This window comes from Pelodiscus sinensis, chromosome Z, assembly GCF_052426305.1.
Source record: "Pelodiscus sinensis isolate ZL-2025 chromosome Z, ASM5242630v1, whole genome shotgun sequence".
NCBI lineage: Eukaryota > Metazoa > Chordata > Testudines > Trionychidae > Pelodiscus > Pelodiscus sinensis.
The window spans coordinates 12140029-12164752 of NC_143085.1; the positions used below are offsets into that span (position 1 = coordinate 12140029).

At 47.0% G+C, this 24724-nt stretch overlaps 1 protein-coding gene across 3 annotated transcripts in view; it reads right to left on the reverse strand.

Moving 5' to 3' along the window:
* Positions 1 to 24724, reverse strand: part of SCARF2 (scavenger receptor class F member 2) — a 101127-nt gene that overhangs the window by 46946 nt on the left and 29457 nt on the right. For all 3 annotated transcript variants that reach the window (XM_075898218.2, XM_075898217.2, XM_089775290.1), the window contains exons 4-6: positions 22006 to 22525; positions 18188 to 18406; positions 14544 to 14672 (exon numbers count right to left, since the gene is read on the reverse strand). In XM_075898218.2, the coding sequence (XP_075754333.1) occupies positions 14544 to 14672; positions 18188 to 18406; positions 22006 to 22525 (868 nt within the window). The remainder of the gene's footprint in view (positions 1 to 14543; positions 14673 to 18187; positions 18407 to 22005; positions 22526 to 24724) is intronic.

Below are 24724 nucleotides of genomic sequence, written 5' to 3' on the forward strand. Positions count from 1 at the left end.
ATATATATATATATATATATATATTCATTTTTTTTAAAATGCACAAAAGATAAAGTTAAAATTACTTTCATATTAACACTAGAAAACTTACCCAGCATTACCAGGGTCCTTCAGGGGAGGGGACTGGTGCTGGGAGGGGAGAGTGCAGGATTCAGGGCAGGGCCAGAGGCTGGGAGCATGTGAAAGTGAGGGTTGGGGTTAAGGAAGGGCTCAGGGCAGGAGTCCTATCCAGTGGGGTTCTCTCCCTCCCCACAGCCAGTGGAGGCAAAGGATTTGGGGCAGGGAGGCTACTTATCTGATCTGGTGGCAGGCAAGATGGCAAACCCCAGCCCTGCTGGACACTCTCTTGGTGCAGCTGCCCCCAGTGGTCACTCTTCAGTATAGCTCTCTCCTGTGCTTGCCGCCCCCAATGGTCACTCTGCACTTATCACGTCCGTGAGAACAGCAGCCCCCTCCCTTTCCATGTTCTGGAAAGCAGTCCCATTCCTGGCACTTCCCATTTTCCTGCCACAACTAAATCCTGATGTAGCGTTAAGCTAGGGTAAGAGGAAGCTGCATACCAAATTTCATGGGCATAGCTCTTACCATTTAGGAGGAGTTTTGAACAGACTCACACAGAGATAGATAGATTAGATAGATTAGACAGACAGACAGACAGACTTACTTTCTGAGTTAGTCCTGGAAGCTGAAGTGAAATTTGAGATACATTAAAACACAAACCCATATACAGTACAAGAAAATAAGAACATAAAAATGGCCAAACTAGTTCAGGCCAAAGATTGATCTAGCCCTGTTTTTTGTCTTCGGACAGTGGCTAATGTAGAGTGTCCCAAAGGGAATGAACAGAACAGGTTAATCAAGTGATTCATCTTCTGTTGCTCATTCCCAGCTCTGACAAACAGAGGCTAGAGACACCATTCCTGCTAATAGCCATTGCTGCACCATGAATGTACCTAGCTCTTTTTTGAACCCTGTTATTCTCTTGTTCTTCAGAACATTATCTGGCAAGGAATTCAACAGGCTGACTTGCATTGTGTGTGGGGGGGGGGGGGCGGGAGAGGATTGGTTTAAACTCCTATTTATTCATTTCATTTGGTAATCCCTAGTTCTTGTATTATGAGAAGGAATAAATAACACTTCCTTATTTACTTTCTCCATTCCAGTCATGATTTTATAGAACTCTATTTTCTCTCTCCTTAGTGGTCTCCTTTTCAAATTGAAAAGTCTTCAGACTGAGGAATGGTGTCCTCCTTATAACTTAGCCCAATAGTTACAGTACTTACCTGGGACTCCACCCTTTATCTGAGGGAGGAAAGAGTTTGAAGAGGGGGGTCTCCTACCTCTAGCCAGTGGGCCGTGTGATACTCTGTTCTGGGGCTGCCCCACTCTCTCCTGTTGAAACTGTTTAATTCTGGATTAAACATTCATTGGCGTAGAGAGCAAATGACTCTGTGACCCACTGTATATGCATTGCATGGCGAATGGGACACCCTGAGTCTAGACTCCCCAGCTGCAATGCTGAATTATTTATACTCCATGGAACTGCTTAAACAGATGTGATTGAGGCCTCCTGCAGTAAGCTTGGTATTACTCTTGCCCAAAGACTCTGCTTTGCAGTTCCTGGGGGATCATGATAGTGGAACAGTCTCCAGCTGTTCAGCTTCCTTCCCTTCTTGTAATTAGTGGTGCTTCTGTCAGCAGTAAATGCAGGTTTGCTTCTCATTGATGTCACCGGGTGCTTTGCGGAGAAATTCCCACATACTGTTTGGGAAAATGACCACAAAGCTTTCTATCCTGAGCAAAGCCATGCCACAGAAGTCTGTCTGTAAGGTGGGGCAATGAGTAACATCTGACCAAAGTTCTGTTTCACTCGTCTGCAGGCATTAAACCGCTGACAAAGCCTTCTGGAGGGGATAGCTCTTAGGAAGTCAAGTTCAGATACCAGAGCCCTGAACATGACACACGCACACAGGACATCTGCTCCCCCTGACTAGAAATACAGACCTAAAGTGCTTCTGTAATTAGAAGGCCGACGCTCCCACAGGTAACATCAGAGAAAACTTAGTCCGTGAGAGCCAGAGCCCAGGTGAGTCTGTACTCAGCAGCAAGAAAACTAATTCTTGACTTAGAGAGTGATTTTCATCACGGAACTCCATCTAGGAAATGTGAATCCTCAAGACTTAAGTCCAGAAGGCAAATAAACTAAAAACATGTTTTTAAATCTCCCACTTTTTAAGCCAATTTCATTATTTTGGAGGCCTGAATCTTTGGGGTGGGTGACAGTGAAGGGGGCACTGGCATAAAAACACCACTGCTTTTCTTTCACTGAACAAAGTAGCAGGAGCAAAAGGCTGGACTCAGCCAGTCAATCACAAAACTACTGTCCAGCTCCCTAAGGAAACCACCAAAGCCCTCCTTCAATGTGTAAGCTAGCTGTCCCCCACTGCCAGCCTGGTTTTCATCCGGCATATGGGAATGCAGACTAGGGATGTAACAGTGTAATTGACTAACCAATTAACCGATAAGCAAAGCTTATAGGTTAATGCTATAGACTACACACATTTCCCCACACCTCTTGCCAGTAAATTTTTTAGCAGACTGGCCAGCAGCCTGTCTCAGTCCTGGCTTGTGCCAGGTCTGGTACCTACCTCTGCTGCAGCTCTGCATTGAAAATGTATTAGAAGCTGGGTGGGCAGGCAGTCCAGCTCAGTTCCAGGTTGTGTTGGGTCCAGGAGTTCAGCCTTCCCTGGATAGAGGCTGCTGCCACCCCACACTGCTGCCTCTGTATGAGAAGCAGCAGCATGGGGTGACAGGCAGCCAGTCCGTGAGGGGAGCTGGTTTTTAAACTGGTTCTCCTCGTGGACCAGTTCCTGCATGATGCTCCAGACATCTGCCTCTGATACAGAGGCAGCAGTGTGAAGTAACAGGGGACTCCTCAGGAGTGAGGCCAGAGCACACTGTGGCTGCAGCCCTGCCCCTGGGAACTATAGACTAGTCAACTAACCAATAAGAATTCATTAGGTTAATCGACTATTCAATTAACCAATATTTAACATCCCTGATGCAGATCCCAGCAGGATATATGAAAAGCCAGGAGTGTCTAGGTCCCAGCCCCAAGACTGGATCATACACCTCGAATGTCAAGAGAATCAGAAAGGGAGATGTGGAGATGCAGCATTGGTGTGCATGCAAGTGCACCCACTAATTCCCATCCAGGAAAGTGGCTAAAGCCTTGACAGAGCCCTGAGTTCTTAGCCTCCATTTCAGAGATGAGACACTGCTGCAATCCACAGTATTTCAGTTTCTGCCCCGATCTCTGGTACCTGCTGCGATGAGGAGAGGTGCTCTCTGTCCTGGCTGCTATTTCTGAGTTTGGTACAGAATCTCCAGGCCTGACTGATAAAATCCTCAGAGGGAGACGCATGCACAACTCTGTTTAATACAGGCCAACAAGAGTTGTTTAGCACAGGAACCCTGACTGTCCATAATTAATCACAGATGTGTAGTTTTGAGGAAACAAAGCAAAGCAGTGAAGCACACAGTGATTAGTCAAAGACCAAATTTCCACCAAGCAGGGATTTTCCTGCACCCCCCAATGCAGGTGTAACCACCCATTCTGAATTTCCCCAGCACCCCCCAACCAATGGTCAACTAAATTATATGCAATGTTGCCAATTATAGTCATTGGTTGGAAATTTGGATTGAAATTGAAACATTAATATACACTTTAAAAGCATATTCAGAATATGATCAAATACATCTACCTGAAAAAGTATCAGAGATTTGAAAAATATGAACAAGGACTAGCTTTCTTATAAAATGGCAAATGAAGTTTAATGTTGATAAATGTAAAGTAACGCACATTGGAAAAAATAATCTCAACTATATATACAATATGATGGGGGCTAATCTGGCTACAACTACTCAAGAGAGAGATCTTGGAGTCATTGTGGATAGTTCTCTGAAATCATCCACTCAGTGTGCACGGCAGTCCAAAAAGCAAATAGAATGTTAGGAGTCATTAAAAAAGGGATAGAGAATAAGACAAAAAAATCTTATTGTCTCTGTATAAAACCAAGGTACAACCATATGTTGAACACTGCGTACAGATGTGGTTGCCTCATCTCAAAAAAGATATATTGGCATTGGAAAAGGTTCAGAAAAGGGCAACTCAAATGATTAGGGGATTGGAACAGGTCCCATATGAAGAGAGATTAAAAACACTTGGACTTTTCAGCTTAGAAAAGAGAAGACAAAGAGGGGATATGATAGACGTCTATAAAATCATGACTGGTGTAGAAAAAGTGAATAAGGAAAAGTTATTTACTTATTCCCACAATAGAAGAACTAGGGGTCACCAAATGAAATTAATAGGCAGCAGGTTTAAAACAAACAAAAGGAAGTTTTTCTTCACTCAGTGCACAGTGGAACTCCTTGCCAGAGGATGTGGTGAAGGCTAGGACTTTAACAGGGTTCAAAAAAGAGCTAGAGAGATTCATGGAGATTCGGTCCATCATTGTCTATTAGCCAGGATGGGTAGGAATGGTGTCCCTAGCCTCTGTTTCTCTGGAAATGGGTGACAGGGGAGGGATCACCTGAGGATTACCTGTTGTGTTCCCTCCTTCTGGGGCATCTGGTATCGGCCAATGTTGGCAGACAAGATACTGGGCTAGATGGACCATTGGTCTGACTCAGTATGGCTGTTCCTATGTTATTGATAGCTAGTGATGAGCCAGGGCGGGAGGGGGGGCACTTCTGGATCTATTTATGGGAAGTCACCTCTTCTGCCTACATATTCAGCAGTAAGAGCTCTGCTGCCATTGTGATCAATGTTGGCTGGTGTTGGCTTACAAATCTCTTTAGTATTGAATGTGGACATCACAAAATGTTATCTTTATTGTACGAGTAAAGAGCAGCAGAACTGTATTTAGCCTGTCTTCTTCAATTAAAATGCACTGGCTAAAAAGGGGTTCACACACCAGATCCCAGGAGAGAGAAAGGGTGGGGACAGGTGCTTTACTTGATGGTCTTCGTCAGAATCTCAAGCATCATTTGACCCTCCCCTTTGCACGGTTTCTAAAGTCAGAGCTGACAAGATTCCAGAGAGTCTTTTGTTTTGGTAGAGCTGACATCACTGATACTCAGATCTAAATGCTTAGATCTGCTCAGGGATAGAGTTTCTATGGAAAAGACAGCCCAGCATGCACTAGCTGGCTCTCTCATGGAACCTTCCGAGACAAATGTGCAGAGGTCATAGTGGCAGGTGGCAGCAGAAGGTGACAACACAGTGCCTTTGGCAACAGGGTGGTGGAGTGAACAGTGGCCCAATGAACAACAGTGGCCAAAGCGAGTTGTGAGCAGCTGGAAATTTAAGCAAGGTGCCTTTCCCCCACCACTCCCTTTCTGGGGGGTGAAATCACATGAAAGCATCTCTGAACTCAGTCTCCACTGACCCCAGGACAACAGTGCATGGAGTGTGGTGGAGGGAAAAGTCAGGAGCCTGTTAAAGGAGCATTTCTTTGTTGGACTATGTTTTAGCAACTCTGCTCCAGAACGCTCGACTTGTGACTGGGAAACTTATCTAAATACATGTTTCCTAGTAGGCTAAGATATTTAAAATGCCAAGGTCGTTACCTCACATGGTTGCTATTTTGAGAGGCCATTATCTTGTGGAGTTTCTATACTAAACATTTTTATTATTATAGTAATTTTTTACATAAGAATGTCCATACTGGCTCATACTAACAGTCCATCTAGCTCAGTATCCTGTCTTCCAGCAGTAGCCAGTGCTAGGTGCTTCAGAAGGAACGGGAATGAACAGAATAGGCAATGATCAAGCAATCCATCCCCTGTCGTCCAGCCCCAACTTCTGACAGTGGCTAGGAACAAAGAGAGCATGGTGTTGCCCTGTTCATGCTGTCTAATAGCCATTGATGGACTTTTCCTCCAGGAAATTATCTAGTTCTTTTCTTAACCCTATTATAGTTTTGGCCTTCACAGCATTCCCCTGGCAAAGAATTCCATGGGCTGACTGCATGTTGTGAGAAGTACTTCCTTTTGTTTGTTTATTTTTTAAATCTGCAGCTTATTAATTTCATTCTCATTCTTGTGCTATGTGATAGATTAAATAACATTTTCTTATTAACTTTCAATCAAGATTTTATAGACCTCTATCATATCCCCACTTCGTTGTCTCTTTTCCCAACTGAAAAATCTGAGTCATTTTAATCTCTATTACTATTTCATGCCCCTAATCATTTTAGTAGCTTTTTTGACCGTTGCTGCACACTTTGGCTATGTCTAGACTGCAGGCTTCTTTCGAAAGAGGCTCTTTCGAAAGCATCTTTTGAAAGAGCCTCTTTCGAAAGATCGCGTCTAGACTGCAGGCGGATCTTTCGAAAGAGAAATCCGCTTTTTCGAAAGAGAGCACCCAGCGAGTCTGGATGCTCTCTTTCGAAGACGGCCTCTTTACATTGAAGAACGCCTTCTTTCGAAAGAGGAACTTTCAAAAGAAGGCATTCTTCCTCGTAAATTGAGGTTTACCGCCATCGAAAGAAAAGCCGCGTTCTTTCGAAATTATTTCGAAAGAACGCGGCTTGAGTCTGGATGCAGGGGAAGTTTTTTCGGGAAAAGGCTACTTTTCCCGAAAAAAACCCTGAGTCTGGACACGGCCTTTGAGTGGACATTTTCAGAGAATCATCTACAATTTATCATGCAGCCCACCATCACTCTTACAGTCTCACCCCTCATTGGCTCTGACACCCCACTGTACATTTGAACACTTCCCTTAATTTCAGTTCCTGGGGAAAACACTGCCCTCAAATCAGAGGTTCCATCAATTACTGATAGGCCTTTTAGAAAATGAAGAGTTGACATAAACTAGTGATTTTACTACAGGCACCGCTGAATAAGCAGTGAGATGGATAAGCAAGATACATTGTCACAACACTCACCTATGCGGTACATAGGTAAGGCCACAGACTTACACATGAGAATGCTCATTTTCTGCTAAAACAAAATCTCCAGGAAAAGTGCAACAATCTAATCTGGCCCCAGGCTTTTTTGCTTGCAGCCTGAGCGATGGAGTTGTGATTTCAAGACAGAACTCACTCGAGAGGGTGAGCACAAGAAACACAAGAAATTCACTCAGCTAGACTGAATGGAAAGCACTTCCTCGGCCAGTTTTGACAGGGAAGGAGAGAACTGTCCCAGGATCTGAGCAAATGTACCAATCCACAGGGCAAGTGCTGTAAGCTCCCTTTCACACTGTGCTGTATTGGAGCTACACAACTCCAGAGAGCATGTCTGAACATAGTATGCCAGGCACAACTAACTCCACTGGACTAAAGCTTTTCTACAGAAGAATTTTTATTATGTGCCATGTCCTACAGAAACAGCTCACTCCTCTCTGAGAACATTTTGCCTGTTCTTTTCACACATGGGTGGTGGGTGAAGGTAGGACTGGGGAAGGAACACTGACTGGTACAACCCAGAAACTGGCATATAGACTTGGAGAGCACTTTTGAAAGGCTTTGTATTTCAAGCCAGTGGCTCCCAATCGCCAGGCTGAAGACTGGTGCCGGGCCGGGGACTGCTGGCTGCCAGGCCATGGCAAACTCTGCTGGTTGCCGGCTGCTTCAGGACCGAGGCTGTGGTATACCCCAGGCATGTGGCTGGCGGCTGCTGGAGCTGAAGCCGGCTGTTTGCGGTGGCTTTGGGGGCCAGGGTTTTGATGTTATGCAAATATGCAAATGAATGCACATAATGAATATGCAAATATGCTAATGAAATGATACCAGTTCTCCAAAGGCTTGTGAATGGCTTTGCCAGTCCATGGTATAAAACAAAGGCTGGGAACCACTGTTTCAAGCTGATATCGTTTTGTCGGACTGATTTTACCAGAATGGATATTTCTGTAGAGGTTAGCTACAGATTCCTCACACTGTCTCAGGGGAAAAAAAATCCAATATACTAACAGGCTATTCTATTATTGGTGGCTGTACCTCTGAAGCAATTTCGGGCCACTATCTCTCACTGTTTGTTTGATACAGGACATCAAATGCATGTAAAGTTACCCCATTACAGTGATTTTCTGTCCTCTGTATTTGTTTTTCACTGAAAAGCCCCACATTAATGAATGTGTCAATCTGAGCAGCTCAGGGAGCTGTCCCAGCCTTAAGAATTACAGTAATTAGAGTTTGCTTTGTTTAAAATCTCCCCAAAACTCAGACCACAGAAGAAGTGTTTCAGGCCCCATCTTTCAGGCCCCAATACAGTGTCTGAGCCAAGAGTTACCCTGACAAGAATGTCACCAACTTCACTAGGGTTTCTTCAGGTCCCCTATAGGCTTAGCAGCAGCTGTAGCAAACAAGTGGCTCCCTCTTTCTTCTGGCTCCTTGTCTGATGTCTCAGGGCCCTTGAACCAGCAGTCACCACATTCACAAGAGGCCAAGCCAGTAGTCTAATGAGCCCTTCTCCTTCCCTGGATGGAGGGAGGAGATGAAAGGGATTGGGGTTTTGCAAAAATGTATTTCCATCTCTCTCCTCCCAACAACTCTCCCTTTTCTTCTCTCTCCCAGCTGGTTTGGTGGCAGCTGTGCAAATGTTTAGCAGGGTTACTCTCATGGCTGGATTCATGCTCAGTAAAGGGCTCTGCTATGGCCAAAGTTATTCTCCTACACTCAGAGAACCACCCAGAAAGCTCACGGTGCCACAGCTCTGAAGAGAGGAGCTCTCTGGGGTATCTGGGGCCTTGAAAACAAGCATAGCTTTTGTGTTTGAGCTGGTGTTTTATGCAGAGACCTGGGCAATGAGGGCCTCTGTCTCAGCAGTTGAGTTGAACAGCTGATGCAAGCAGACTAAAGGGAGCATCAAGACATGGCTAGGCAAAGGGAGTTCCAACACCTCTGCCAGGAGGGCACCGAAGTGATGCTATGCTCAGGTTTGGTTCTGAGGGACGGGGGAATTGTTTCATCTCTGGTCATAGGCAGGGTTGCCAGGTGTCCAGTATTGACTCAGACAGTCTGGCATTTTCACCTCCTGTCTGGTAAAAAAAAATCAGAAAATACCGAATACCTAAAATGTCCGGTATTTTCTGATTTTTTTCCTCTGCCAGGAGGCAAAAATACTAGACACCTGGCAACTCTACAACACACTCAGCAACCAGCTCCCCCCGCCCCCCATTACGTGGTTCCACAGGGGCTTGTTTTGTGGCTGGAAGAGAAAAACAAAATGGCCACCAGCAAAAAAGCCTCTTCTTAAAGGGGCCATGATGATTTTTTTTTTTTTTGCTCAAACTTTGGTCTCCAACCCCCTTTTTTTCTCAACAGAATTTTTTTCCTGGTGTTTTTTTTTTGGGGGGGGGAGGGAGAGGGTGTTCGATATTTTTGGTTAAACCATGTGGCAACCCTAGTCATAGGTGGAAAGGAAACATCTTGTGCAGCTACTTCGTATCATGTGAACAGCATCTTTGAGGCGTCAAGATGAGGGACAATTTCTGAAGACATAAAAATCTTTTCAACATTTGGAAACAGAACAGCCCCCAGCTACCTGGACCTGAGGATCTGAAAGGGAGCCTCTCCCAACTTTCAGAGTCTGTCAGGTTTTCACCTGAGTCCCCTCCAGGGTTTGATTGAAGCTGGTGGACATCTTTTGAACAAAAAAAGTAGTTTCCATGAATAAATGATCTCTCCATAACATTTTTCATGAAAGTTTTTAATTTTTGAAGTATGTTCTTTGTTGATAAAACCAGAAGAATGGTGAAAATTAAGTATGGGTTTTCAGTACTGTTTTGTTTTTTAAGTGTGTTGTTTTCCTTTTTGTCATCTTTCCCGGCAGGAAAATGGAAAAAAGGAAGGAAAAAGAGGGAAAGCCGAGGGGGGGAAGGCAGAGACAATATGTGAACTATAATGGCAGGTGGTTGGGGGAGTAAGCAAAACCCCTGAAATAAATATTTCAAAACTGGAAATTTTCAGATGACTTTTTTGTGTGTCGAATTTCAAATAAGTAAAATAAACCCACTCACAGTATGTGGAATGTATTGGGAATAATTTTTTGACCCAGAAAGAGAAGGAACTAACGGGGGGGGGGGGGAGAGGGAGGGAAGAGGGGACAGCCACTTTACATTTCAATCTGACCAACAGGAAGGAATTGGTTTCAAATGTGAAGGTGTTTTGGGTGAAAGTGATTATGAAATGATAGATTTCATGATTCTAAGGAAAGGATGGAGTGACAGCCGCAGAATAAGAACAATGGATTTCAAAAAAGCCACTTAACACACTCAGAAAACTAAGCAGTAAAGTCCAGTGGGAAGAGAATCCATGGGATAAAAAAGTCCAGGAGAGCTGGTAGTTTCTCAAGGAGACAATATTAAACACGTAACTGCAAACTATCCTTATAGTAATATGCTAATATGGCTCCATCAAGAGCTCTTTAATACTAACACGGCTACATTTCTATCACTTTAATAACATGTATATCAAAAAGGAATCCCGCAAAAACTGGAAACAGATGAATTGCAAAGGAACAAAAGAAAAGCACAAGCAAGTAGGAATGAAATAAGAAAGACAAAGGAACAAAAAAATTACACCTACAAGGGATATAACTGGCAATAAGAAGAGGTTCTTTTAATACACTGAAACGAGAAAGACGAAGGAAAACATAAATTTTCTTCGTAGTGTCGAAGGGGAGTTAAGAACTAATGATATGAAGACAGCTGAGTGTTTAATGCCTATTTTGGTTCAGTCTTCAATAAGAAGGTTAAAGTTCAACATATACTTAACACAATATTAACAATAAGGAACACAAGCCAAAATAGGCAAAGAAATAGGTTAGAGAATATTTAGATATGTTAGATATATTTAAGTTAGCAGGGCCTGATGAAATTCAGGAACTTGCTGAAGCAATGTTGAAACTGTTAGCAACTACCTTCAAGAACTCATGGAGAATGGGTGATTTCTCAGTGGACTGAAGAAAAGCATACTTAATCCCTGTCTTTAAAAGGGGGAACAAAGAGATCCTAGGGATAAAGCCCTATGTAGATACAAAATTTGTATCCAAAAAATGAGTCGCAGATATCCGCACTGACATCCATAGACACCCACAGATATATAAAGTGGATATCTGCAAATTTGCAGGGTTCTAGGTAGAAAATTTGTATTCATATCCAATCTGCAAAAATGAGCTGCAGATTTCCATATCCACAGATGCAGATACCTGCAGATATAAGGAGGATATCCATTGACTTGCAGGGCTCTATTTATATACCGGTCACTTAAAGTTTTTCAGATGGAAAGATACTGGGAAAATTATTAAATAATCATTTGTAAAATCCTAGAGGAAAATAAACACCTAAGGCAGTGGTATCCAACGTTTTTAACACAAGCTCACTTTTTCAATTTAAGAGCAATGTAAAATCTACCTCAAACCCAAATACCCTTGCCTGGCTTCCTTCCCCGCTTCTCTGAGGCCCTGCTCCTGCTCCACTCCTTCTCTGAGGCCTCTCCCTGCTCCCTCCATCCCCCTTCCTCCCTGAATTTCATTCACTTTCACCAGGCTGGGGAAGGGTGTGGGGGTGCAGGCTCTGGTCTTGGGCCAAGGGGTTCGGAGTGTGGGTAGGGAGGTGGGGTGGACTCTGGAGTGGCCAAGAGGATACAGCATTTGCCTCGGAGTGCAGGGTAGTAGCCTCAAGTCCAATCTCTCCCTCCACCCACCCTGGGAGTGGCCAGACAGCCAACACAGGCAGGAAGGCAGGATAAGGGATGCCCTGAAGGTGGCATGCCTGCCACTTCCAGGAGCACAATTACCACAATGACAATGACTCCAGCCATGACAGGTTCGGCATTTTAGAACTCACTCCTCAAAGAATTACATTTAAGCAAAAGAGAGAAATGGAAATTATGAAATGCACAGACCAGTCAAAAACCAAAATTAACCCACTTTGCAAGCAACAAAAGTTGTAACTAACCCCACATGTGTGTTGGGTCAGGAGATGAGAGGGAAGGACAGTGTGTGTTTGTGAGAATGACAGAGACACACACACTGTGAGAGTGACAGATTTGCATTGTCAAGCTCCATCCATCCTCCTCTCTTTGTGTGAGGGAGTGGAGGGAGGAGAGACACCCTGACTTCAGCACCTCCCTCTTTTCCCTCCCACACCTTGCACAGCAAGCAGGAGGCTCCCAAGGGGCAGGAGCAGCATGATAGTAGAGGGAGGGGCAACTGAAGTGCCAGCACTTGATAGCTTCCCAGCTAAACCAGTCAGGATTCCCTGTCAGAGGCTCCAAGATCTACTGGTAGATCCTGATCTACGGGTTGGTGACCACTGCTGTAAGTAATAGGTCTGAAGACTTATCAGGTACAGTCTCAGTCTACTTCTGACTAAACATGCCCAGTTGTTGTCATCTTTCTTCATAGATCAGGTTTTCTAAATATTTTATCCTACATTTTTGTTCCTAGATATATACATTGGTAGATAGCTGTACTAAAATGCACAGTTTGCTTGTGCCTACTTTACCAAGTGATCCCAATCATTACTGACCAGTCCTCTTCAACATTTATTTAGCACTTACCCAATTTTTTTATCATTTTCATAACAATTAAATCCTTCTTTCCCACACAACAAGAAATAGAGAGGCTTTCTCCCTCTCTCTGTTATATGCAACAATTCATAACCCTTCCTCCAAACACTATCTGCTCCCATTCAAGAAGAGAGAATATTCCCAGAGTACAAGATAAGCCTCTCCAAGTCACAGACCATACACATTTATTGAAAATGAGACCTGAAGTTCCAACTAATCTTCAGGCTCGGTAAACTACAAAAGATAATTTCAACTAATGAATTAATCCTCCCCTAGGAGTCTTGGCTAGAGCGGTTACTGCCTACAATTCAAACATACAGTGTGTTATTATTAGCAAAGGATGGTGACCATGAATTGTTCCCAAGGGAATTGTATCCACCAGAAGGGCTGACAATGGAAATATAACAAAGGAGATGACAGAATGCACAGGTTCATCAAACAAACAAACAAACAAACATGCATCAAATTCCATGCATCGAACAAACAAACTAAGTACTCTGCTAAAGTACATTGTTGTTCATGAATTCTTCGGCAATCACTATCAGTCTCCCGGATGCTTAACTGGACAAGAAAAATTCTCAGTGACCTTTGGTTTAATTCTCAGGAAAAGCATATCTCTATATTACCAACCAGTTATCACCAAAAGGAATTTGAGCAAGACAACAACAGACATTTTCCACAGGAAGGGATGCTACAGAGAGGTTTCCTTAGGCAATTCAAGGTACTTCAGGTGGGACCTGGAAGACTCCTGACACCACTGTCAGCAGAAATTTGGCTCAATCTAATTACAAACCAAGAACACCAACAGATTCCTGGCTTTTTGTGCTTTCTTCCCAACACTGCAGGTTTCTTGCACTGAATGAGATATTTGAGGGATAAATAGGCATGTGATATGAGTAACACATGATATGTTTTCTGTTCCATTTAAAAAAAATCTTCTGAGAGGTCTGTTTATTTGTTTTGACCTGAGTTTCTCAGTGGGGTTGTGATGTTGGTTTTGTCTCTTGACTAGTTTTTGATTGGTGAAAATCACAAGAAGCTCTCTCGACTGAGTGGAACAAAAGTGGCACTGGTGTACTCTGGGCCTTTTCTGGTGTACATTTACAAGTGTTTGTGTGTGAAAGCGTGTGAAGGGCAATAAATGTGCAACAATACTGAGTTGTCTCTGGAATGGTGACAAAGGCCTGAGAAGTAAGATACTGCTTTACTAGCAATTATCTCTTGTAGGAATAATTCTATTCAGCTTGTCCCTCTATTTGGGGATCTGACAGTGAAAACCAGCATAACAGCAAAAGCAAAATATCTCACAAAATTCAGGTGTATTCTTCAGAAAATTCTGCTTGAGAGTCTGGATGAACACTGGGCAGCCTGAAAGGGGTGATTGATGAAAATTCAAAAAGACAGTACTGCAACTGAAAGTAGGAAACAGACCCAATGCCCACAATATTTTCATTGATAGGGTCGATGCAGGTGAAGGCAGGAATGAAGAAATAAGGATAACTTTGCACTAATAATTGAGCGGTCACTTGATCTGAGACATGTGAAGCCCCCCTCAATTGCAACCCCAGCTCGGACAAAAACAAACAGTAATCAATTGGCTCCACCTCCAAGCACTATGCATTCTTTCAGGCTCCAAAGAGATTATTTAGGGGATGCTGTCGGTGCTTATTTTCTGCTGGGACATGCCAGGGCTCTAGGTGTGGCAGTTCAGAGACCTAGCGCCTTTGGGATTGACATGTCAGTTATTAAAGTAAATTGCTTGAGCTCTGGCTCCTCTTTCATTACAAAGTAAGCTCTGATTATTACCTTACTTTTCTGGGCTCTTCCCTCCATCCTCCTCTCTTGGGGATCCTACCCATGTGCCCAAATCCATGTTTGTGTATCCAGACAGCTCTGCAATGGCCACAGCAGCCTGTGCAACCGGAGTACCAGCTGCACAGGGAACAAGACACAAGAGTCACTTACTAGGTGCCGTGAGAGCCTGCCCGGCAGAGGCATCTGCCCGTCTCAAAGTGGCATTCTCCATTGAAGCAGTCACTGCACACAAAGGCGCAATTCTCGCCATACGTCCCATTGCGACATTTCGCTTCACACCTAGGAAAAGGCCAAAGGAGCAGGTTACAGGAAGAGGACAAGAGGAAATCCCTCTCTGGGTGCAGGCATAACTACTCTGGCAGCATCAGGCAGCTTTGTGGGGGTGCCGGACACACCATATAAACATATTTGTGTGCTGGAAAGCCACTGCTCTGGTGTGGTCCCTCCCTGTCCCAAGTGGAGAGGCCAGCAGGTACAAAGACTGGATTTAGGTGCAGGGAGCTGCCAGGCCATTTTCCACTAGGTACATAGGAAACACGAAGAAAAATTCTGCTGCCTCTTACAGCATATGGAGCCCTTTCTAGGCCCTTGGTGCAGTCCTAGAGAGGATTCAAACAACAGAGTCACCACAAACACTCTGGGAGCTCCAGATCGTGAGTGCGGATGCCATGATCACTGGCGGGAACTGTGGCCATTGGAGAGGCAGGGTTAGTGCTGCACTGACACCCTTGCCACTGGATTACAGCATATCTGGCAAGGGGAAACTGGGTTTGCAGCAGAGAGTAAGGTGGTGAGGCAGAATCCTGTGTGGCCTAGGGGACAGGGTGCTCACCTGGGGAGGACAGGGTTGTGCGTTCAAGTCCCGCCTCCCCGGGACAGGATGGTCAAAAGTCAGGTGGCCCCCAAAGCACAGACATGAGTCAGCAGGGCCTCTGCCACCACCCTGGTCCATTCTCCTCTTTTCATCTCACTAACCTGAGACATCTTTCTCCACCATCAGCCTGGCTCCCCTGGGACAGCTCCACTGGCCACTGCACAAACTTGGCTTCAAGACTAGCCCCCCTCCCCTTCCTCTGGAACATCCCCATTTGCTCCTGCTCCAAGACCAAACCCTGGGATGCTTTGCTCTGAGACCTGGCCCCTGGGATGTCCCTACTAAGGATGTTAAATTTCCATCAACTACTCGACTAGTCGATAGGCACCTCTGCATTCCTCCTTTGAAACGTACAAGAGCCCCTGATGGAGCTCTTGTACATTTCAAAGGAGGAATGCAGAACTACATGTGCTACCCGGAGCGAGCGGGAAGTCCCGCTGACTCTGGGCTGCACGTGCGTGCCAGCTTTGAAATGTTCAAGAGTCCCCAGTGGGGACTCTTGTGTATTTCAAAGCCATGGAGACCAGGGTCAGTGGGGGACTCCCCAACTGACCCAGCACTTCCCCCAGAACCCAGCACTTCCCCCAGAACCCAGGGTCAGCTGGGGACTCCCCAGCTGATCCCGGGTTCCACTGAAATGCCGCACAGAGCCCGGGATCAGCTGGGGAGGCTCCACGGTGCTGCCTCTTTGAAACACTGAGGTGGCATTTCAAAGGGGCAGCCGCTGCACAGCTGATCCGTGGATCAGCTGTGCGGCACTGCCTCTTTGAACATCCCTTCAGTGTTTCAAAGAGGCAGCCATCGCACAGCTGATCCCAGGATCAGTGGTATGGTGGCTGCCCGTTTGAAATGCCACCTCAGTGTTTCAAAGGCACAGCACCGGAGAGTCCGGAGTCAGCTGAGGACTCCCCACCTGATCCCAGGCTCCATGAAGCATTGCTGTGGAAACCGGGATCCTTTTGGGGAGGTGCTGCAAGGAACCTGGGTCAGTTGAGGAGTCCCCAGCTGACCCTGGACTCCAGGGCACTGCCCCTTTGAATGCCTCTTCGGCAGTAAGAGGGAGGAGGGAAGCAACTAGTTGACTATTCGACTGACTATCCGATAAGCATTTGGGGTATGTCTACACTACCACCCTAGTTCGAACTAGGGTGGTAGTGTAGGCAACCGGAGTTGCAAATGAAGCCCAGGATTTGAATTTCCCGGGCTTCATTTGCATAAAGCCGGGCGCCGCCATTTTAAATGTCCACTAGTGCGGATTCCGTGCCGCGTGTAGCTGCGCGGCACGGAGTCTGCACTAGCGGACATTTAAAAATGGCGGCGCCTGGCTTTATGCAAATGAAGCCCGGGAAATTCAAATCCCGGGCTTCATTTGCAACTCCGGTTGCCTACACTACCACCCTAGTTCGAACTAGGGTGGTAGTGTAGACATACCCTTGCTTATTGGATAGTCGACTAGTCCATTAGTTCTTAACATCCTTAGTCTTTACAGGCCACTAGCCACACTTTGCTTTTAGACTGGGTTCTATCTGGAACCCAAGATGAGCAATAAATGCCTGTGGACAGAACATAGAGCAGGAGCTACTAGTATGGCACTTTCTGCCAGGATTAGAGCTGCGACAGGACACCACAGGTTAAAACAAGAGCTAGATAAATTCAAGGCGGTTAGGTCCATCAATGGCTCTTAACCAGGATGGGTAGGAATGGGGTCCCTAGCCTCTTTTGCCAGAAGTTTGGAATGGGTGAAAGGAGAGGGATCACTTGATGACTTTCTGTTCTGTTCACTCCCTCTGGGGCACGGGCATTGGCCACTGCCGGCAGATAGGACAACGGGTAGATGGACCTTTGGTCTGACCCTATATGGCCATTCTCATGTTCTTATATCCTGCCAACATGATAGAGAGTAATCCATCTGGACAGACAACAATCCGGTGAGCTCATTGCCCTGCTAACAATCCTTCCATTTGCTGGGCTTACAAACTCCTGGTAAACTCCAGAAGTGACAACACGGGATGAAAAAGAGGGTCTGTCTGAGCATCCTCCCATCTCCACATCACTGCCCAGAGCTGCCACCTGCTTCAGCATAGCAGCAAGCACTGGGTACACTGCAGCAGGCTGGGACAGCCCCAGGGGTGAGCACTGCCCTGGAGTAGTGAGTCACCAGAGCTAGGCAATGCTCACCACAGCCTCTGCAATGCCAGGCAAGAGGCCACAGCTCTGTCCTCTGCAGGCAACTTCTGGGCATAGAGGAAGGGGCTGCCATTCTCTCTCTTGGTCAATCAGAGTGTCTGGCTGAGGGCGCTAGGGCTCTGTTTCACTGCAGGCTGAAGTAGGCCAGGCTCCATTGTAGGAGGAACATGCTATGGGCAACAGAGACATGGTTTTGTGAGGAGTTTCTGTTCTACTGGTCTCCGATGTTGCAACCTGTGCTGTGTGCTCCTCTTGGAGCTACATGCATCTCCCTTGGGTTCTGTGTCCCATGGGCTCACACCTGGGAGCGGGGAGCAAACGGGTGAGGTTGGTGGCTTTCAGGGACTGTAGGAAACCTTTTGCACTCCCTGCCCTTGCAAGAAGCTGGTGAGGGCCAGAACAATCACACTGGCCAGGACAACGTCCGTGTATGACTGACCAGAGTCTCCAGCAGGGTGGCTCCGTGACAGGATTGGGGCATGCTGACTGAGCGCTACAGAAGGTGCCAGCGTGTTGGATGCCGTTGGGAGGAGGAGAGAGCCGCCCCTAGAAGAGGGCTTTCAGAGGAAAGCATTACCTAGTGGTTAAGGCAAAGGACAGGTGTCAGGGGACTATGGGTCTAATATAAGTAGTGCCCAAATGTCCTGTGTAGCCTGCGCCACTTTGGCCAACAGAAGAGCACAAGAGCATGCAGTCCGGATTGTCACAAAGCAGCCTCCCAGCCTCCACTCACCTGTCTCCTATCCAGCCGGGATTGCAGTGTGAGCACTTGCCATTGATGTGGTTGCAGGTGTGGCCGTCTTTGCACAGGGGGCAGATTTTCTCACAGCCATCTCCGTAGAAGCCCGACAAGCAAGCCTGATCGCACTTGGTGCCATTCCAGCCAGCTTCACAGGCCAGGCAGCGGCCATCCACAATGGTGCAGGGCTGCAGCCCTTTGCATTGCCCACATCTACAGACACATAGAATCAATCACTAATTCAATCATAGAGCACTAGAAGGGACCTTGAGAAACTATCAAGTCCAGTCTCCTGTCCCCATGGTAGAACCAAACACCATCTAGACCAGGACTACTCAACTTTGGAAGCCCCGGGGGCCACAATGATGCTCACAGCACATGCCGAGGGCCGCAACTTAAGTGTGGTAGCATATTTATGCAAATAGCTTCTTTCACCCTGATGGGCATCAATACAAAGTTTAAGGCAAGACTACAAAACAAAGAGGCCCCATTTAAGTCAGTTCTGCTGATATTAATAAAATGCAAGATTTACCGCATTTCCACCCATATGACAACACTTTTAGGGTATGTCTACACTACAACGCTAATTTGAACTAACTTAGTTCAAATTAGTTAATTCGAACTAAGCTAATTCGAATTAGCGCAGCTAGACTTAAAAACTAGTTCAAATTAGCATTTTGCTAATTCGAACTAGCATGTCCACACAGAGTGGACCCTGAACCGAGGTTAAGGATGGCCGGAAGCAGTGCCGGCAGGGCATCAGAGGAGGACTTAGAGCGTGGAGCTGCTGCCTCAGGCTAGCCGCGGGCTGTGCTTAAAGGGACCCCACCCCCACCCCGGACAGACAGTTCTCAGGGGTGCCCCGCTTGCAAAGCAGTCCTGGCTTGGAGTGCCCTGAGTGATGGGCACATCACAGCACTAGACCATCAGAGCGGCTGCACTTGCCGCAGGCTGCCATCTGGGGAGAGGGAGCAATTGGGGGGCTGCAGGAGAGCTTCCACCCCCAGAATCCCGCAGAGCCAGCTCAGTCGTCCCCATCGGGGGCTCGTTCCCCATTCCTCCCTCACCTCCTTCCACTTACCCTTCTTTAGCTCCCCTTCCTGATGTACAAAATAAAGAAAACGTGTGGTCAAAAATAGAAACTCTCTTTATTGAAGAAAACTCGGGGAGACTGGGAAAAGGAGGTGGGAGAGGGGAAGAGAGAAGGTGGGAGAGGGGAGGGCAACTAATATGATCAGAGGTTTGGAAGAGGTCCCATATGAAGAGAGGCTAAACAGACTGGGACTTTAAGAGGAGACTGAGGGGGGATAGGATAGAGGTCTATAAAAGCATGAGTGGGGTGGAGAGGGTGCATCAAGAAAAGTTCTTCATTAGTTCCCATAATAGAAGGACTAGAGGACACCAAAGGAAAGGAATGGGTAGCAGGCTTCAAATGAATAACAGAAAGTTGTTCTTCACAAAGCAAAGAGTCAACCTGTGGAACTCCTTGCTGCAGGAGGCTGTGAAGGCTAGAACTAGATCAGAGTTTAAAGAGAAGTGAGATAAAGTGATGGAGGTTGGGTCCATGGAGTGGTATTAGCCAGGGGGTAGGAGTAGTGTCCCTGCCCAAAGTTTGTGGAAGGCTGGAGAGGGATGGCACAGGACAAATGGCTTGGTCACTGTCGTCGGTCCATCCCCTCCAGGATCCCTAGGGTTGGCCGCTGTCGGCAGACAGGCTACTGGGCTAGATGGACCTTTGGTCTGACCCAGTACGGCCATTGTAAGCTCAGGGCTCAGGGTCGGGGGTCTCAGTGGACCACCTTGATTTTCATGCACACCTGCTCCTGGGTGGCCAGGCTGGCAGCTCTCCTGCCCTAGACGGCCACTTTCCTGTGCCTAGTGCGGAGGTCGTGGACGAGGTCCACGATGTCCGCACTAGACCAGGCGGGTGCCCGCCTCTTGCGGTCCCAGGCAAGCTCCCGGGAGCTGCCAGCCTGGTCCCGGGAAGAGGGGGAGGGCTGGGGGGCATCGGGTGGCTGGCTCGAGCCGTGCCAGGTGCAGGGTCTGCTAGCTGGGTGCTTGCAGGCTTGCACCTGGCACAGGCACTGTAGCCAGCCTGTGCCCCTTTAAGGGGTCCAGGGTCGAGAAGAGGGCAATAGAGTTTTCCTGGTGTTGGCCAGAGTGGCCACCAGGGAAAGCTGGGGAGGGCTAGCCTCCCACTAGTTCGAATTAAGGGGCTACACACCCCTTAATTCGAACTAGTAAGTTCGAACTAGGCTTAGTCCTCGTAGAATGAGGTTTACCTAGTTCGAACTAAGCGCTCCGCTAGTTCGAATTAAGTTCGAACTAGCGGAGCGCTGGTGTAGCGCCTATCAAAGTTAATTCGAACTAACATTCGTTAGTTCGAATTAACTTTGTAGTGTAGACATACCGTCAATGAGCAATGACAGTCCAGGAATTTAACTACTAAAATGCACATCAACAGAAGACCATTATATTGATTACTTTTTTGTTTTGGCTCCAATCTGTGGGCCACATGTTAAGCCCCATGTAAACCCAAACAGCACCATGGGCCACAGATAAACAGGCCGGGGGCTGCAAATAAACAGGCCTCAGGCTGCGTGTTGAGTAGCCCTAATCTAAATTATCCCTTACAAGTGTCTGTCTAACCTGCTCTTAAATATCTCCAGTGATGGAGATTCTACAACCTCCCTAGGCAATTTATTCCAGTGTTTCACCACCCTGACAGGTAGAAGTTTTTCCTAATGTCCAACCTAAACCTCCCTTGCTGCAGTTTAAGCCCATTCCTTGTCCTATCATCAGAGGTCAAGGAGAACAATTTTTCTCTCTCCTCCTTATAACACCTTTTTAGATATTTAAACATCCATCATATCCCCCCTCAGTCTTCTGTTTTCTAAACTAAACAAACCCAATTCTTTCATCCTTCCCTCATAGGTCAAGTTTTCTAGACCTTGAATCATTTTTATTGCTCTTCTCTGGATTTTCTTCAATTTCTCCACATCTTTCTTGAAATGTGGTACCGAAAACTGGACACAATACTCCAATTGAGGACTAATCAGTGCAGAGTAGAGTGGAAGAATGACTTTTTGTGTCTCGCTCACAACAGCCCTGTTAAATGCACCCCAGAAATATTTGCTTTTTTTGTAACAGTGTCACACTATTGACTCATATTTAGCTTGTGGTCCACTGTGACCCCTAGATCCCTTTCTACAGTACTCCTTCCTTGACAGTTGTTTCCCATTCTGTATCTGTGAAATGGATTGATCCTTCCTAAGTGGAATACTTTGCATTTGTCCTTATTAAACTTCATCTTATTTACTTCAGACCATTTCTCCAGTTTGTTCACTCTATGCCAATGTCTAAACCATTGATGAAGCTATTGAACAGAGCCGGTCCCAAAACTGAACCCTGTGGAACCCCACTTGTTATGCCCTTGTAGCACGACTGTGGAACATTAATAACTGCTCTCTCAGAATGGTTATCCAGCTAGTTATCCAACTAGACTGAGCTTGTTTTGTGTGTTCGCCTTTCTAATCCTGCCCCTACATCCTTGCATTATTTGCCTATATTGATGCTTTGTAATTTGACCCCCAACTCAGAACATTTGACACAACCCATCATTTGAACATCGCCTTACTCGTCTTGGCTCCCTTCCTCCATCCCACTGTCATCAGGATCACTGGCTCTTAGACCAAGCCATGATTGCACAAGGCAAGTGCAGCAGGGACTGCATTCAACTTGCAAGAGCACTGGAAGGCCAGAGCCAAGTGCAGAATGGGGGCCCATACCTACCCAAGGCCCTGCACACTTACCGCTTCCTGCAGCCTTGTCCATAGAAGCCAGCTGGGCAGGGCTCCCGGCAGTACTTGCCCCGATAGCCCGGCTCACAGGTGCAGGTACCATCCACCTGGTTACACTTCCCCTTGTAGCACTGACAGTAGCGGTCACAGCGCGGGCCAAACATTCGCTCCCGGCACTGGCAGCGCCCAGTGAACTGCTCACACGGCGAATTGTTGCAGGAGCACTGGTTGTTGCAACCCCGGCCCCACCAGCCAGGCTGGCAGACGCACGTGCCTGTCTGCTGGTCACACTGGGAGTTGAGACTGCAGTAGCAAGAGCTGGAGCACTGGGGACCCCACCAATTGGGCTCACAGGTGCACTTGCCCGTCTTCTGGTCACATTTGCCATGCTTGCAGAGACAGGCGTTCTCACATTTGGGCCCCCAGCGATTGGGGTTGCATGTGCACTGGCCTGTGACATCCTCGCACTGGCCATTGGGGTGGCAGCTGCACATTTCCTTGCAGTCGGGACCCCAGAACTGGCGGGGACATTCTGCAAAACAAGCAACATGCCAACACATGCTGAGCAGCCACCAAACCCAAGATGAGAGAGCAGGGGTTCCTGGATCAGTCACCAGGCTCCTTCTGCCACCATCTTCCCAGCTCAAATACAAGCTGCAACTCCTTAGAGGACTGCACACACACATGCACACTCACACCCCACCGAAGTTTCAAGGAGCCCCCTCCAGCACACTCATATGCTGACTGATATAGCCCTGGTTCAATGCCAAGAGTTGTGCAGGGTATTTGAATGTCAGTCAGTAACAGCAACTGTGCATTGTTGGCAGACGCAATTCCCCAGCACATGGCGCACTGGCTTTGCATCTGCACATTGCTCTTCCCCAGCAAGTTAAGTGACCCACGAGAGCCTACAGTGCCCACCGGCTGCCACTAAACATGGGATTCTAAGAAGAGGGGGCCAGGAAGACAAGCAGCTGCAGCCTTGCCAGCACCTCTAGCTGCGTACGTTTGGAAACTATGTAAACTCCCAACGAAAGAGAAAGCCAAACAATTTTCAGCAGAAAACCCTAAAAGCACCCTGTAAACCATAGGCCTGGGCAGGCCCCAGGAAAAAGGGCTGAGGCCCAGCCCTGGTGCAGATTCCAAAAGCAACAATTCCTGGAGCCATCTGGCTGACCTCAAGGGCTTCCAGGCGAAGCCTGCGCTCTCACTGCCCTTCTCCCACTGCAAAGGGCCTTTTCCCCTTGGTAGACGTTTGTTACTATTTTTAGGAGAACATGTTTGTTGTGCTGGATGATTTCTATCCTCCTTACTGCTTAGCTGCTTCATCTTGCACATGTAGCTTCATCATAAAAGCAATCTCTGGTCCATCAATTGAGCACACCTTCTCCTATGCCTGAGAGGGAGTCTGATCTCCAGCTACCTGGGGGTGTGGAGGAGATGGCCTGCCTAGATAAGGAGGTAGCAGAGAGAGAGATCTGGTGTAGGCATGTGAAGGACCAGTGGCAAATGCTTATCAGATAGTCGACAGGATAGGCAGCTAGTTGCTTCTCTCCCCTTGCGGCCTCAGCCCTTTTCCTAAATGAGGGAGGAAGAAGTGGAGGTACTTCAAAGCAGCAGGATAGCTTGAAGCCTGGGGCCAGACCCAGGGCATCATGCAGCACTGCCGCTTTAAGAAGCCACATGCAGCTCAAGGCCAACTGGGGTGTCCCCAGGCTGCATGTGGCATTTCAAAGTGGCAGCGCCACATGGAGCCTAGGATCAGCTGAGGACTCCCCACCTGTCCCAGGGCTCTGTGCACCGCCACCACGGGGAGCCTGGCATCAGATTCCTCATGGTATTTTTAAGTGTCAGTGCCACACAGAGTCCAGCGTCAGTGGGGGAGTCCCCAGCTGATCCTGGGCCCCACACGGTGCTTTTGCCTTTGAAGTGTAGCAACACTTGCTGCACTTCATAGGCGGAGGCGCCCTACTGACTAATCGAATAGTTAATGCAAAATGCATCAACTATTCAATCAGTCAATTACCCGATACTCAACATCCTTAGTCTGGTGTGTTCGCTATTCCTTGTAACAAAAGAGGTGCAATTTTGTTACTTTCATAACTGATGTGGTAAGCCCAGGGCTATGCACTGCCACGCCCTAGAACAGATTAAGAACTACAGCCACCGCCAGGAGCAAGTCAGCATGGGATGGTTCTGAGACACATGGACTTTTCTCCTGATTCTGGGTTCTGATTCACACCTTCTCCTCTCTTTCAGAAAGCAATAAATGCACCCTGTAATGACCGGCCCCTCTCAGCTCTTTAAAAATGTGGCTATGAGGTGCCCTGTTCATTGTGTCTCCCAGGTTAGACTGAGTTTGTTCAGTGGACGTGATTTGTCTATGCAAGTGCTGCAAGTCCCATGGGATGCAAGTGTCATGTGTGAAGGGGTATTCTTGTCAGCCCTCCTGGCTCTGCAGGCTGAACTGTGCTAGCACAATGTAAGTACATCAACATTAGAATACATAGCCAGCTGCCAGACTCCAGCTGCCTCTTCTCTGGCCTGGGCTAGGCTGGCTCCATAGGGATAAATGGAGTAAGGAGGAATCAAAGCCTATTTAACATCACTGGCATGACTGAATCCAATGGAAGCTGATTTGAGGAATAGGACAGGCCCATTAGTATTTCTTTCCTGGCCACACTAAACGAACAAAAACGTTTTGGCCCCAACCTTTCCCCAAGGTTTGCCA